The sequence below is a fragment of the Pseudophryne corroboree genome, chromosome 9, assembly GCF_028390025.1.
Source record: "Pseudophryne corroboree isolate aPseCor3 chromosome 9, aPseCor3.hap2, whole genome shotgun sequence".
NCBI classification, from domain to species: domain Eukaryota; kingdom Metazoa; phylum Chordata; class Amphibia; order Anura; family Myobatrachidae; genus Pseudophryne; species Pseudophryne corroboree.
In genome coordinates this window covers 8,704,164-8,721,223 of record NC_086452.1, presented here as the reverse complement: position 1 = coordinate 8,721,223, position 17,060 = coordinate 8,704,164, and the positions used below count along the sequence as shown (strand labels likewise).

The 17,060-nt window shown below is 49.9% G+C and overlaps 1 protein-coding gene across 4 annotated transcripts in view; it reads right to left on the bottom strand.

Annotated features, from left to right (window-relative positions):
- The window catches only part of COL24A1 (collagen type XXIV alpha 1 chain), a 767,149-nt gene that overhangs the window by 43,666 nt on the left and 706,423 nt on the right, over positions 1–17,060 (bottom strand). For all 4 annotated transcript variants that reach the window (XR_010186531.1, XM_063938932.1, XM_063938934.1 and 1 more), the window contains exon 53: positions 4,220–4,255. Coding sequence is in view for 3 of the 4 variants with exons in the window: in XM_063938932.1 (XP_063795002.1) it covers positions 4,220–4,255 (36 nt within the window). In the remaining variant the exon portion in view is untranslated. The remainder of the gene's footprint in view (positions 1–4,219; positions 4,256–17,060) is intronic.

The following is a 17,060-nucleotide window of genomic DNA, read 5'->3' as shown; positions in this document are numbered from 1 at the left end:
CATTCTGTGTAAGCGGCACTACTACAGGGGGGATTTGTGTAAGTGGCACTACTACAGGGGGCATTCTGTGTAAGCGGCACTACTACAGGGGGGATTTGTGTAAGCGGCACTACTACAGGGGGGATTCTGTGTAAGCGGCACTACTACAGGGGGGATTCTGTGTAAGCGGCACTACTACAGGGGGCATTTTGTGTAAGCGGCACTGCTACAGGGGGGATTTTGTGTAAGCGGCACTAAAACAGGGGGGATTCTGTGTAAGCGGCACTTCTACAGTGGGGGATTCTGTGTAAGCGGCACTACTATACGGGGGATTCTGTGTAAGCGGCACTACTACAGGGGGGATTTTGTGTAAGCGGCACTACTACAGGGGGCATTTTGTGTAAGTGGCACTACTACAGGGGGGATTCTGTGTAAGCGGCACTACTACAGGGGTGATTTTGTGTAAGCGGCACTACTACAGGGGGGATTCTGTGTAAGCGGCACTACTACAGGGGTGATTTTGTGTAAGCGGCACTACTACAGGGGGGATTCTGTGTAAGCGGCACTACTACAGGGGGGATTCTGTGTAAGCGGCACTACTACAGGGGGGATTTGTGTAAGCGGCACTACTACAGGGAGGATTCTGTGTAAGCGGCACTACTGCAGGGGGGATTCTGTATAAGCGGCACTACTACTGGGGGGATTCTGTGTAAGCGGCACTACTACAGGGGGGATTCTGTGTAAGCGGCACTACTACAGGGGGGATTTTGTGTAAGCGGCACTACTACAGGGGGGATTCTGTATAAGCAGCACTACTACAGGGGGAATTCTGTGTAAGCGGCACTACTACAGGGGGGATTTGTGTAAGTGGCACTACTACAGGGGGGATTTGTGTAAGTGGCACTACTACAGGGGGGATTTGTGTAAGCGGCACTACTACAGTGGGGGATTTTGTGTAAGCGGCACTACTACAGGAGGGATTCTGTGTAAGTGGCACTACTACAGGGGGGATTTTGTGTAAACGGCACTACTACAGGGGGGATTTTGTGTAAGCGTCACTACTACAGTGGGGGATTCTGTGTAAGCGGCACTACTACAGGCGGGATTTGTGTAAGTGGCACTACTACAGGGGGGATTCTGTGTAAGCGGCACTACTACAGGCGGGATTTGTGTAAGCGGCACTACTACAGGGGGGATTTTGTGTAAGCGGCACTACTACAGGGGGGATTTTGTGTAAGCGGCACTACTACAGGGGGGATTCTGTGTAAGCGGCACTACTACAGGGGGTATTTTGTGTAAGTGGCACTACTACAGGGGGGATTTGTGTAAGTGGCACTACTACAGGGGGGATTTGTGTAAGCGGCACTACTACAGTGGGGGATTTTGTGTAAGCGGCACTACTACAGGAGGGATTCTGTGTAAGTGGCACTACTACAGGGGGGATTTTGTGTAAACGGCACTACTACAGGGGGGATTTTGTGTAAGCGTCACTACTACAGTGGGGGATTCTGTGTAAGCGGCACTACTACAGGCGGGATTTGTGTAAGTGGCACTACTACAGGGGGGATTCTGTGTAAGCGGCACTACTACAGGCGGGATTTGTGTAAGCGGCACTACTACAGGGGGGATTTTGTGTAAGCGGCACTACTACAGGGGGGATTTTGTGTAAGCGGCACTACTACAGGGGGGATTCTGTGTAAGCGGCACTACTACAGGGGGTATTTTGTGTAAGTGGCACTACTGGAGATGGATCCACTGGTGGCAGTCTGGACGGGATGCGGTCAACATCCCGTGGGACGGAATACCGGCGGCCGGAATACCAACACCGGAATCCTGACCGGCACACTCCTGACATATTCTCCCTCTGTGGATGTCCACGACACCCATAGAGGGAGAATAAATGAGTGTGCTGAGCGTGGCGAGCAGACAGACCCCTTGTGCTGATGGTCCTTAACAGCCACTACCAACGCGTTTCACGCCTAACAGGTTCTTTTTCCAGAGACACTACTTGGTTAGCACAAGGATTTTATGCTATCTTTGCTGTCTTCGTGTTGCTGTGCATGACATGTTTTCCGCTTCACCTGTTGTGCCTCAGTTTTTATATTAATATTGTTTTGTCTCGTCTTTTAACTGTCATATTATATTTGATATGAAAATAAACACATATTTAAAGGAGAACACTCCAGCGCCCATTACATTTAAATATCTTGTCCCACAAGATGAAACCTTGTTTCTGCACCTAGATGAAATACAGAGCAATCCGTTTTCAGGAGCAACACAGTATCAGGCGAGACACTGATGCGCTAATCCATGCAGAACTGGGCACAACTGTGCAAATACAGATGCCACGCCATTGCAAGAGAAGCACCTGGGCTGCACGCTCCGCAAAACCCCTTCACTGTATCCTCAGATCCTACTCAGAAAATCTCTAGCGCTTCACCCCATCTGTCCTATTCTCAGCCTGGAACACGTGGCCAGCTGATGTCCATAGTCCACGTGTGTGGTAAATGGCTGCAGACACTGGATGGTCTAACTGCTGAACAATCTGATCTGGAATGTATATGATAAGTCCACAGTCAAATGGTAAAATGCTACTTACAGCAACTGTGCTGGCATTAGAACTGCGTACCATCCATGGTTCAAACTAGAATTGATGGTTACATAACAATCACTAGGCATGTAACAATGGTGTCAGTAATGCCAGACCTGTGTGTGCGTGTGTACGCATGCGTGTAGGGGGGCAGTAATGCTGCACAGGCGCTCACTAGAGATAATCAGGTCCCTCTGGGCGGGCCATGCGATCAGCAGAGAAGATCAGGCCCCTCTGGGTGGGCCATGCGATCAGTAGAGAAGATCAGGCCCCTCTGGGCGGGCCATGCGATCAGTAGAGAAGATCAGGCCCCTCTGGGTGAGCCATGCAATCAGTAGAGAAGATAGGGCCCCTCTGGGCAGGTACATACGCTCAGTAGAGAAGATCAGGCCCCTCTGGGTGGGCCATGCGATCAGTAGAGAAGATCAAGCCCCTCTGGGCGGGCCATGCGATCAGTAGAGAAGATCAGGCCCCTCTGGGCAGGAACATACGCTCAGTAGAGAAGATCAGGCCCCTCTGGTGGGCCATGCGATCAGTAGAGAAGATCAGGCCCCTCTGGGTGGGCCATGCGATCAGTAGAGAAGATCAGGCCCCTCTGGTGGGCCATGCGATCAGTAGAGAAGATAAGGCCCCTCTGGATGGGCCATGCAATCAGTAGAGAAGATCGGGCCCCTCTGGGCGGGCACATACGCTTAGTAGAGAAGATCAGGCCCCTCTGGTGGGCCATGCGATCAGTAGAGAAGATCAGGCCCCTCTGGGTGGGCCATGCAATCAGTAGAGAAGATAGGGCCCCTCTGGGCAGGTACATACGCTCAGTAGAGAAGATCAGGCCCCTCTGGGTGGGCCATGCGATCAGTAGAGAAGATCAGGCCCCTCTGGGCGGGCCATGCAATCAGTAGAGAAGATCAGGCCCCTCTGGGCAGGAACATACGCTCAGTAGAGAAGATCAGGCCCCTTTGGTGGGCCATGCGATCAGTAGAGAAGATCAGGCCCCTCTGGGTGGGCCATGCGATCAGTAGAGAAGATCAGGCCCCTCTGGTGGGCCATGCGATCAGTAGAGAAGATAAGGCCCCTCTGGGTGGGCCATGCAATCAGTAGAGAAGATCGGGCCCCTATGGGCGGGCACATACGCTTAGTAGAGAAGATCAGGCCCCTCTGGTGGGCCATGTGATCAGTAGAGAAGATCAGGCCCCTCTGGGTGGGCCATGCAATCAGTAGAGAAGATCGGGCCCCTCTGGGCGGGCACATACGCTTAGTAGAGAAGATCAGGCCCCTCTGGGTGGGCGCATACACTCAGTAGAGAAGATCAGGCCCCTCTGGGTGGGCGCATACACTCAGTAGAGAAGATCAGGCCCCTCTGGGTGGGCCATGCAATCAGTAGAGAAGATCGGGCCCCTCTGGGCAGGCGCATACGCTTAGTAGAGAAGATCAGGCCCCTTTGGGAGGGCGCAGGCCGGCCATATGAGTAGAGAAGTTTGTAGTCCTCATCCCTTACCGGACAACCGCATTTATTTAATAATTATATTTGCTGCAGTATATAAAATACAACTCACATGATCTGGAATATCTCAACTTCCATTTAAATGAACACAAATGCAACAATGAACATTTTAATGTAATGCTTCTTTCCAGGATACTCTGTTTTCTTACCATTTCCCCCTTAGAGCCTTTGTCACCACGAGTTCCCTGAAAGTAAATACATATCATTAGTGATAATAAGACAGCAAACAGCTTAGTACATTCTATCCTGAGACAGTCCATTCCTCCCAGGTGTCAGCTCCAGAAGCAGCACATTACAGCTGTGCACCATGACAGACACATAACCCCGCACATGGGAAAATATAATGACGTGTGCATCCTACATACATCATACATATACTGTATGTGATAACGTGTTTATTTCTAGTTGGCTCTGTGCAGTCTCCTATCCCTTTCCCACTGAGATCTGTGTCACCCCTCAGTCACTGCCTGTGTAAGCTGCGTGGGCCTATCGGAGCCCGGTGGGCCGCCTGTAGCCCGGAAGTAGCACATTCATGTTTCATCTATTTATCTTCTAATGTAAACACTGTTTTGATCCTTCAGCTGTTGTATTGGTGGCTGAAGCATTTCCCATTCATTCCAGTGGATCTGTTTCCGCAGCCTGCTTGGTGAAACGCGCCATGTAGTGCCCATGAGTGTGCCAAGCATTGGGAGCACGGAGTGTGCCAACAGTCCCCCATACATTTTGGTGTTATGAATGGATGGCAGCAATCTACTGGCTTTGCCGACACAAAGTGCCGTCTCCGAAGTGCACGTGTGATACATCAGCCTATCTTAGACATGAGGGCCATAGTGAAATTGAAAGCACAAGGGGTATTATATAAGGTGGGTGTTATTGTTCCCTCTATGACTCTCCCTTACATATTCTGTAATGTATACTATAGGGGAACTGCTTAATTAGCACTGCTGGAAAATGTCACTTTTAGAATGTGCATAGGAAATGATCATGTCTATAAGTATCTATGCAGCATGTCACACCGCCCCCTAAACCTCATGTCTATAAGTGTCTATGCAGCATGTCACAGCACCCCCTACACCTCATGTCTATAAGTGTCTATGCAGCATCTCACAGCGCCCCCTACACCTCATGTCTATAAGTGTTTATGCAGCATCTCACAGCGCCCCCTACACCTCATGTCTATAAGTGTCTATGCAGCATGTCACAGCGCCCCCTACACCTCATGTCTATAAGTGTCTATGCAGCATGTCACAGCGCCCCCTACACCTCATGTCTATAAGTGTCTATGCAGCATCTCACAGCACCCCCTACACCTCATGTCTATAAGTGTCTATGCAGCATGTCACAGCGCCCCCTACACCTCATGTCTATAAGTGTCTATGCAGCATGTCACAGCGCCCCCTACACCTCATGTCTATAAGTGTCTATGCAGCATGTCACAGCGCCCCCTACACCTCATGTCTATAAGTGTCTATGCAGCATGTCACAGCGCCCCCTACATCTCATGTCTATAAGTGTCTATGCAGCATCTCACAGCACCCCCTACACCTCATGTCTATAAGTGTCTATGCAGCATGTCACAGCGCCCCCTACACCTCATGTCTATAAGTGTCTATGCAGCATCTCACAGCACCCCCTACACCTCATGTCTATAAGTGTCTATGCGGCATGTCACAGCACCCCCTACACCTCATGTCTATAAGTGTCTATGCGGCATGTCACAGCGCCCCCTACACCTCATGTCTATAAGTGTCTATGCAGCATGTCACAGCGCCCCCTACACCTCATGTCTATAAGTGTCTATGCAGCATGTCACAGCGCCCCCTACACCTCATGTCTATAAGTGTCTATGCAGCATGTCACAGCGCCCCCTACACCTCATGTCTATAAGTGTCTATGCAGCATCTCACAGCACCCCCTACACCTCATGTCTATAAGTGTCTATGCGGCATGTCACAGCACCCCCTACACCTCATGTCTATAAGTGTCTATGCGGCATGTCACAGCGCCCCCTACACCTCATGTCTATAAGTGTCTATGCGGCATGTCACAGCGCCCCCTACACCTCATGTCTATAAGTGTCTATGCAGCATGTCACAGCGCCTCCTACACCTCATGTCTATAAGTGTCTATGCAGCATGTCACAGCGCCCCTTACACCTCATGTCTATAAGTGTCTATGCAGCATGTCACAGCGCCCCCTACACCTCATGTCTATAAGTGTCTATGCAGCATGTCACAGCGCCCCCTACACCTCATGTCTATAAGTGTCTATGCAGCATGTCACAGCGCCCCCTACACCTCATGTCTATAAGTGTCTATGCAGCATGTCACAGCGCCCCCTACACCTCATGTCTATAAGTGTCTATGCAGCATGTCACAGCGCCCCCTACATCTCATGTCTATAAGTGTCTATGCAGCATCTCACAGCACCCCCTACACCTCATGTCTATAAGTGTCTATGCAGCATGTCACAGCGCCCCCTACACCTCATGTCTATAAGTGTCTATGCAGCATCTCACAGCACCCCCTACACCTCATGTCTATAAGTGTCTATGCGGCATGTCACAGCACCCCCTACACCTCATGTCTATAAGTGTCTATGCGGCATGTCACAGCGCCCCCTACACCTCATGTCTATAAGTGTCTATGCAGCATGTCACAGCGCCCCCTACACCTCATGTCTATAAGTGTCTATGCAGCATGTCACAGCGCCCCCTACACCTCATGTCTATAAGTGTCTATGCAGCATGTCACAGCGCCCCCTACACCTCATGTCTATAAGTGTCTATGCAGCATCTCACAGCACCCCCTACACCTCATGTCTATAAGTGTCTATGCGGCATGTCACAGCACCCCCTACACCTCATGTCTATAAGTGTCTATGCGGCATGTCACAGCGCCCCCTACACCTCATGTCTATAAGTGTCTATGCGGCATGTCACAGCGCCCCCTACACCTCATGTCTATAAGTGTCTATGCAGCATGTCACAGCGCCTCCTACACCTCATGTCTATAAGTGTCTATGCAGCATGTCACAGCGCCCCTTACACCTCATGTCTATAAGTGTCTATGCAGCATGTCACAGCGCCCCCTACACCTCATGTCTATAAGTGTCTATGCAGCATGTCACAGCGCCCCCTACACCTCATGTCTATAAGTGTCTATGCAGCATGTCACAGCGCCCCCTACACCTCATGTCTATAAGTGTCTATGCAGCATGTCACAGCGCCCCCTACACCTCATGTCTATAAGTGTCTATGCAGCATGTCACAGCGCCCCCTACATCTCATGTCTATAAGTGTCTATGCAGCATGTCACAGCGCCCTCTACACCTCATGTCTATAAGTGTCTATGCAGCATCTCACAGCGCCCCCTACACCTCATGTCTATAAGTGTCTATGCAGCATGTCACAGCGCCCCCTACACCTCATGTCTATAAGTGTCTATGCAGCATGTCACAGCGCCCCCTACACCTCATGTCTATAAGTGTCTATGCAGCATGTCACAGCGCCCCCTACACCTCATGTCTATAAGTGTCTATGCAGCATCTCACAGCGCCTCCTACACCTCATGTCTATAAGTGTCTATGCAGCATGTCACAGCGCCCCCTACACCTCATGTCTATAAGTGTCTATGCAGCATGTCACAGCGCCCCCTACACCTCATGTCTATAAGTGTCTATGCAGCATGTCACAGCGCCCCCTACACCTCATGTCTATAAGTGTCTATGCAGCATGTCACAGCGCCCCCTACACCTCGTGTCTATGCAGCATGTCACAGCGCCCCCTACATCTCATGTCTATAAGTGTCTATGCAGCATGTCACAGCGCCCCCTACACCTCATGTCTATAAGTGTCTATGCAGCATCTCACAGCGCCTCCTACACCTCATGTCTATAAGTGTCTATGCAGCATGTCACAGCGCCCCCTACACCTCATGTCTATAAGTGTCTATGCAGCATGTCACAGCGCCCCCTACACCTCATGTCTATAAGTGTCTATGCAGCATGTCACAGCGCCCCCTACACCTCATGTCTATAAGTGTCTATGCAGCATGTCACAGCGCCCCCTACACCTCGTGTCTATGCAGCATGTCACAGCGCCCCCTACATCTCATGTCTATAAGTGTCTATGCAGCATGTCACAGCGCCCCCTACACCTCATGTCTATAAGTGTCTATGCAGCATGTCACAGCGCCCCCTACACCTCATGTCTATAAGTGTCTATGCAGCATGTCACAGCGCCCCCTACACCTCGTGTCTATGCAGCATGTCACAGCGCCCCCTACATCTCATGTCTATAAGTGTCTATGCAGCATGTCACAGCGCCCCCTACACCTCATGTCTATAAGTGTCTATGCAGCATGTCACAGCGCCCCCTACACCTCATGTCTATAAGTGTCTATGCAGCATGTCACAGCGCCCCCTACACCTCATGTCTATAAGTGTCTATGCAGCATGTCACAGCGCCCCCTACACCTCATGTCTATAAGTGTCTATGCAGCATGTCACAGCGCCCCCTACACCTCATGTCTATAAGTGTCTATGCAGCATGTCACAGCGCCCCTACACCTCATGTCTATAAGTGTCTATGCAGCATGTCACAGCGCCCCCTACACCTCATGTCTATAAGTGTCTATGCAGCATGTCACAGCGCCCCCTACACCTCATGTCTATAAGTGTCTATGCAGCATGTCACAGCGCCCCCTACACCTCATGTCTATAAGTGTCTATGCAGCATGTCACAGCACCCCCTACACCTCATGTCTATAAGTGTCTATGCAGCATGTCACAGCGCCCCCTACACCTCATGTCTATAAGTGTCTATGCAGCATGTCACAGCGCCCCCTACACCTCATGTCTATAAGTGTCTATGCAGCATGTCACAGCGCCCCCTACACCTCATGTCTATAAGTGTCTATGCAGCATGTCACAGCGCCCCCTACACCTCATGTCTATAAGTGTCTATGCAGCATGTCACAGCGCCCCCTACACCTCATGTCTATAAGTGTCTATGCAGCATGTCACAGCGCCCCCTACACCTCATGTCTATAAGTGTCTATGCAGCATGTCACAGCGCCCCCTACACCTCATGTCTATAAGTGTCTATGCAGCATGTCACAGCGCCCCCTACACCTCATGTCTATAAGTGTCTATGCAGCATGTCACAGCACCCCCTTTTCTTCAATAAAGGACTAGAATAGTCCTGGGCTCTGCCTGTTATGGCTGTTTCTGCCACCTCCCTGTGTATATTGAGGGCACCTCATTAGTAAGGGCCACAAACCAACAACAAATTGCCCGGTATTTAGTGTGTAACAAACATACGCAGTTAGTGGAAATACACCAGCCAATAAAATCTTTCCCATTTGCGCTTATTTAACAATCTGCCAGAGACAATGTATTTCCTTTTGTTTATACAGAATATGTTATATAGCATAGCAGGGCGCTGTATTCTTAAGTGTTACATCATTTGAAGCTATTGAAAAAAAAAAAAAGATCTTAAAAAAAAAAAAGTGTTAAATCCATTTCTCGCCATGCGCAGATATTGGGAAAGCGGCTGCGTTTGGCAGTGAGGAATGCGGAGGGCTGAGACCACGCTGAGCTGAATGACAGTAATCACTACATCGTTACAGGAATACGCCGTACGATTTATCCTAACATCACAATGTATACAGCTGTGCAGCGGTTACCATTTACACCATGTTGTGATGAAACATAACGGGCCCCATTACGTGGCACTGACACACCACCCTAATACAAGAGCTGCAGTGCCATGAATGCTGGATGTCTCCACAGGTGGCAGACTTACAACTACACTGCCACTCAGTGCTGGGCAGGGATGTGCCCGTCTCCATCTGTACATCTGTCAGTGGATTTTATACCCCTACCCTTACACTGCAACATGATTTGGTCAGCGTGTAAACTGGCAACGTTTACTCTAGCTGGGTCACTCCAATCTCTAAATGAGCCAAAAATAAGATTTTACTCACCGGTAAATCTATTTCTCGTAGTCCGTAGTGGATGCTGGGGACTCCGTAAGGACCATGGGGAATAGACGGGCTCCGCAGTAGACTGGGCACTCTATAAGAAAGATTTGGTACTATCTGGTGTGCACTGGCTCCTCCCTCTATGCCCCTCCTCCAGACCTCAGTTAGGATACTGTGCCCGGAAGAGCTGACACAATAAGGAAGGATTTTTGAATCCCGGGTAAGACTCATACCAGCCACACCAATCACACCGTGTAACTCGTGATACTATACCCAGTTAACAGTATGAAATATAACTGAGCCTCTCAACAGATGGCTCAACAATAACCCTTTAGTTAGGCAATAACTATATACAAGTATTGCAGACAATCCGCACTTGGGATGGGCGCCCAGCATCCACTACGGACTACGAGAAATAGATTTACCGGTGAGTAAAATCTTATTTTCTCTAACGTCCTAGTGGATGCTGGGGACTCCGTAAGGACCATGGGGATTATACCAAAGCTCCCAAACGGGCGGGAGAGTGCGGATGACTCTGCAGCACCGAATGAGAGAACTCCAGGTCCTCCTCAGCCAGGGTATCAAATTTGTAGAATTTTGCAAACGTGTTTGCCCCTGACCAAGTAGCAGCTCGGCAAAGTTGTAAAGCCGAGACCCCTCGGGCAGCCGCCCAAGATGAGCCCACCTTCCGTGTGGAATGGGCTTTTACAGATTTAGGCTGCGGTAAGCCTACCGCAGAATGCACCAGCTGAATAGTGCTACAAATCCAGCGCGCAATAGACTGCTTAGAAGCAGGAGCACCTATCTTGTTGGGTGCATACAGGACAAAAAGCGAGTCAGTCTTTCTGACTCCAGCCGTCCTGGAAACATAAAGTTTCAAGGCCCTGACTACATCCAGTAACTTGGAATCCTCCAAGTCCCCAGTAGCCGCAGGCACCACAATAGGTTGGTTCAAGTGAAAAGCAGATACCACCTTAGGGAGAAACTGGGGACGGGTCCTCAATTCTGCCCTATCCATATGAAAAATCAGATACAGGCTTTTACAAGACAAGGCCGCCAATTCTGACACACGCCTGGCCGAAGCCAAGGCCAATAGCATGACCACTTTCCACGTGAGATATTTCAGATCCACAGTTTTAAGTGGTTCAAACCAATGTGATTTTAGGAAACTCAACACCACATTGAGATCCCAAGGTGCCACAGGAGGCACAAAAGGGGGCTGAATATGAAGCACTCCCTTTACAAAAGTCTGAACTTCAGGCAGTGAAGCCAGTTCTTTCTGGAAGAAAATCGACAGGGCTGAAATCTGGACCTTAATGGAACCCAATTTTAGGCCCATAGTCACTCCCGACTGTAGGAAGTGTAGAAAGCGACCCAGCTGAAATTCCTCTGTTGGGGCCTTCCTGGCCTCACACCACGCAACATATCTCCGCCAAATACGGTGATAATGGTTTGCGGTTACTTCTTTCCTGGCTTTTATTAGCGTAGGAATGACTTCCTCCGGAATGCCCTTTTCCTTTAGGATCCGGAATTCAACCGCCATGCCATCAAACGCAGCCGCGGTAAGTCTTGGAACAGACAGGGCCCCTGCTGCAGCAGATCCTGTCTGAGCGGTAGAGGCCATGTGTCCTCTGATATCATTTCTTGAAGTTCCGGGTACCAAGCCCTTCTTGGCCAATCCGGAACCACGAGTATCGTTCTTACTCCTCGCCTTCTTATTATTCTCAGTACCTTTGGTATGAGAGGCAGAGGAGGGAACACATAAACCGACTGGTACACCCACGGTGTCACTAGAGCGTCCACAGCTATCGCCTGAGGGTCCCTTGACCTGGCGCAATATCTCTTTAGTTTTTTGTTGAGGCGGGACGCCATCATGTCCACCTGTGGCCTTTCCCAACGGTTTACCAACAGTAGGAAGACTTCTGGATGAAGTCCCCACTCTCCCGGGTGCAGGTCGTGTCTGCTGAGGAAATCTGCTTCCCAGTTGTCCACTCCCGGAATGAACACTGCTGACAGTGCTAGTACGTGATTTTCCGCCCATCGGAGAATCCTTGTGGCTTCCGCCATCGCCATCCTGCTTCTTGTGCCGCCCTGTCGGTTCACATGGGCGACTGCCGTGATGTTGTCTGACTGGATCAGTACCGGCTGGCTTTGAAGCAGGGGTCTTGCCTGACTTAGGGCATTGTAAATGGCCCTTAGTTCCAGAATATTTATGTGTAGGGAAGTCTCCTGACTTGACCAAAGTCCTTGGAAGTTTCTTCCCTGTGTGACTGCTCCCCTGCCTCGAAGGCTGGCATCCGTGGTTACCAGGACCCAGTCCTGTATGCCGAATCTGCGGTCCTCTAGAAGATGAGCACTCTGCAGCCACCACAGTAGAGACACCCTGGTCCTTGGAGACAGGGTTATCATTTGATGCATCTGAAGATGCGATCCCGACCACTTGTCCAAGAGGTCCCACTGGAAGGTCCTTGCATGGAACCTGCCGAATGGAAATGCTTCGTATGAAGCCACCATTTTTCCCAGTACTCGTGTGCAGCGATGCACCGATACCCGTTTTGGTTTTAGGAGGTCTCTGACTAGAGATGACAGCTCCTTGGCTTTCTCCTGCGGGAGAAACACTTTTTTCAGTTCTGTGTCCAAAATCATCCCCAGGAACAGTAAGCGAGTGGAAGGAACCAGTTGTGACTTTGGAATGTTTAGAATCCAGCCATGCTGTTGTAGCACTTCCCGAGATAGTGCTACTCCGACCAGTAACTGCTCCCTGGACCTCGCCTTTATAAGGAGATCGTCCAAGTACGGGATAATTAAAACTCCCTTTTTTCGAAGGAGTATCATCATTTTTGCCATTACCTTGGTAAACACCCTCGGTGCCGTGGACAGTCCAAACGGTAGTGTCTGGAATTGGTAATGGCAATCCTGTACCACAAATCTGAGGTACTCCTGGTGAGGAAGGTAAATAGGGACATGCAGGTAAGCATCCTTGATGTCCAGGGATACCATGTAATCCCCCTCGTCCAGGCTTGCAATAACCGCCCTGAGCGATTCCATCTTGAACTTGAATTTTGTTATGTAAGTGTTCAAGGATTTCAAATTTAAAATGGGTCTCACCGAACCGTCTGGTTTCGGTACCACAAACAGTGTGGAATAGTAGCCCCGGCCTTGTTGAAGTAGGGGTACCTTGACTATCACCTGCTGGGAATACAGCTTGTGAATGGCCTCTAGCACAGCCTCCCTGCCCGATGGAGTCGTCGGTAAGGCTGATTTGAGGAAACGGCGGGGGGGAGGCGCCTCGAATTCCAACTTGTACCCCTGAGATACTACTTGAAAGATCCAGGGATCCACCCGTGAGCGAGCCCACTGATCGCTGAAATTCTTGAGGCGGCCCCCCACCGTACCTGGCTCTGCCTGTGGAGCCCCACCGTCATGCAGCGGATTTGGAAGAAGCGGGGGAGGACTTTTGGTCCTGGGAACCTGCTGTGTGTTGCAGCTTTTTCCCCCTTCCTCTGCCTCTAGACAGAAAGGACCCGCCTTTTCCCCGCCTGTTTTTCTGGGGTCGAAAGGACTGTACTTGGTAATACGGTGCTTTCTTAGGCTGTGAGGGGACATGGGGCAAAAATGCAGATTTCCCAGCCGTTGCTGTGGAAACAAGGTCTGAGAGACCGTCCCCGAATAACTCCTCACCCTTATAAGGCAAAACTTCCATGTGCCTTTTAGAATCTGCATCTCCTGTCCACTGCCGAGTCCATAAGCCTCTTCTAGCAGAAATGGACAAAGCACTTATTCTAGATGCCAGCCGGCAGATCTCCCTCTGTGCATCTCTCATGTATAAGACCGAGTCTTTTATATGCTCTATGGTTAGCAATATAGTGTCTCTGTCTAGGGTGTCAATATTTTCCGACAGGGAATCTGACCAAGCAGCAGCAGCACTGCACATCCAGGCTGAAGCAATAGCTGGTCTCAGTATAACACCAGTGTGTGTGTAAATAGATTTTAGGATAGCCTCCTGCTTTCTATCAGCAGGTTCCTTTAGGGCGGCCGTATCCGGAGACGGTAGTGCCACCTTTTTAGACAAACGTGTGAGCGCTTTATCCACCCTAGGGGGAGTTTCCCAACGTGACCTATCCCCTGGCGAGAAAGGGAACGCCATTAGTAATTTTTTTTTTTTTTTTTTTTTAAATCACCAATTTTTTATCGGGGAAAGCCCACGCTTCTTCACACACCTCATTCAACTCCTCAGATGGGGGAAAAAATAAGAATTTACTTACCGATAATTCTATTTCTCGGAGTCCGTAGTGGATGCTGGGGTTCCTGAAAGGACCATGGGGAATAGCGGCTCCGCAGGAGACAGGGCACAAAAAAGTAAAGCTTTACTAGGTCAGGTGGTGTGCACTGGCTCCTCCCCCTATGACCCTCCTCCAGACTCCAGTTAGGTACTGTGCCCGGACGAGCATACACAATAAGGGAGGCATTTTGAATCCCGGGTAAGACTCATACCAGCCACACCAATCACACCGTACAACTTGTGATCTAAACCCAGTTAACAGTATGACAACAGAAAGGGCCTCTTAAAGATGGCTCCTTAACAATAACCCGAATTAGTTAACAATAACTATGTACAAGTATTGCAGATAATCCGCACTTGGGATGGGCGCCCAGCATCCACTACGGACTCCGAGAAATAGAATTATCGGTAAGTAAATTCTTATTTTCTCTATCGTCCTAAGTGGATGCTGGGGTTCCTGAAAGGACCATGGGGATTATACCAAAGCTCCCAAACGGGCGGGAGAGTGCGGATGACTCTGCAGCACCGAATGAGAGAACTCCAGGTCCTCCTTTGCCAGGGTATCAAATTTGTAAAATTTTACAAACGTGTTCTCCCCCGACCACGTAGCTGCTCGGCAGAGTTGTAATGCCGAGACCCCTCGGGCAGCCGCCCAAGATGAGCCCACCTTCCTTGTGGAGTGGGCTTTTACAGTTTTAGGCTGTGGCAGGCCTGCCACAGAATGTGCAAGTTGAATTGTGTTACAAATCCAACGAGCAATCGACTGCTTTGAAGCAGGTGCGCCCAACTTGTTGGGTGCATACAATATAAACAGCGAGTCAGATTTTCTGACTCCAGCCGTCCTTGCAATGTATATTTTTAAGGCTCTGACAACGTCCAACAACTTGGAGTCCTCCAAGTCGCTAGTGGCCGCAGGCACCACAATAGGTTGGTTCAGATGAAATGCTGATACCACTTTAGGGAGAAAATGCGGACGAGTCCGCAGTTCTGCCCTATCCGAATGGAAGATTAGATAAGGACTTTTATAAGATAAAGCCGCCAATTCAGATACTCTCCTGGCAGAGGCCAGGGCTAGTAACATAGTCACTTTCAATGTGAGATATTTCAAATCCACCTTTTTCAATGGTTCAAACCAATGGGATTTGAGGAAATCTAAAACTACATTTAGATCCCACGGTGCCACCGGAGGCACCACAGGAGGCCGTATATGCAGTACTCCCTTGACAAAAGTCTGGACCTCAGGGACAGAGGCCAATTCTTTTTGGAAGAATATTGACAGGGCCGAAATTTGAACCTTAATGGATCCCAATTTGAGACCCATAGATAATCCTGATTGCAGGAATGTAGGAAACGACCCAGTTGGAATTCCTCCGTCGGAACCCTCCGATCCTCGCACCACGCTACATATTTTCGCCAAATGCGGTGATAATGTTTCACGGTGACTTCCTTCCGTGCCTTAATCAAGGTAGGAATGACTTCTTCTGGAATGCCTTTCCCTTTTAGGATCTGGCGTTCAACCGCCATGCCGTCAAACGCAGCCGCGGTAAGTCTTGAAAAAGACAGGGACCCTGCTGTAGCAGGTCCCTTCTCAGAGGTAGAGGCCACGGTTCGTCCGTGAGCATCTCTTGAAGTTCCGGATACCAAGTCCTTCTCGGCCAATCCGGAACCACTAGTATTGTTCTTACTCTTCTTTGCCGTATGATCTTCAATACCTTTGGTATGAGCGGCAGAGGAGGAAACACATACACTGACTGGTACACCCAAGGAGTTACCAGTGCGTCCACAGCTATTGCCTGTGGATCTCTTGACCTGGCGCAATATTTGTCCAGTTTCTTGTTGAGGCGAGACGCCATCATGTCTACAATTGGTCTTTCCCAACGGTCTATTAACATGTTGAAGACTTCTGGATGTAGACCCCACTCTCCCGGATGAAGATCGTGTCTGCTGAGGAAGTCTGCTTCCCAGTTGTCCACGCCCGGGATGAACACTGCTGACAGTGCTATCACGTGATTCTCCGCCCAGCGAAGAATCTTGGCAGCTTCTGCCATTGCACTCCTGCTTCTTGTGCCGCCCTGCCTGTTTACATGGGCGACCGCCGTGATGTTGTCCGACTGAATCAACACCGGCTTTCCTTGCAGGAGAAGTTCCGCCTGGCTTAGAGCATTGTAGATTGCTCTTAGTTCCAGAATGTTTATGTGAAGAGACTTTTCCAGACTCGTCCATACTCCCTGGAAGTTTCTTCCTTGTGTGACTGCTCCCCAGCCTCTCAGGCTGGCGTCCGTGGTCACCAGGATCCAATCCTGAATGCCGAATCTGCGGCCTTCTAATAGGTGAGCCTTCTGCAACCACCACAGAAGTGACACCCTTGTCTTTGGTGACAGGGTTATTCGCAGGTGCATCTGCAGATGCGACCCTGACCATTTGTCCAACAGATCCCTTTGGAATATTCTTGCATGGAATCTGCCGAATGGAATTGCTTCGTAAGAAGCCACCATTTTTCCCAGGACTCTTGTGCATTGATGTACTGACACTTTTCCTGGTTTTAGGAGGTTCCTGACCAGATCGGATAACTCCTTGGCTTTTTCCTCTGGAAGGAAAACCTTTTTCTGAACCGTGTCCAGAATCATTCCTAGGAACAGCAGACGAGTTGTCGGGATTAAATGGGATTTTGGAATATTCAGAATCCACCCGTGTTGTCTTAGCACCTCTTGAGATAGTGCTAAA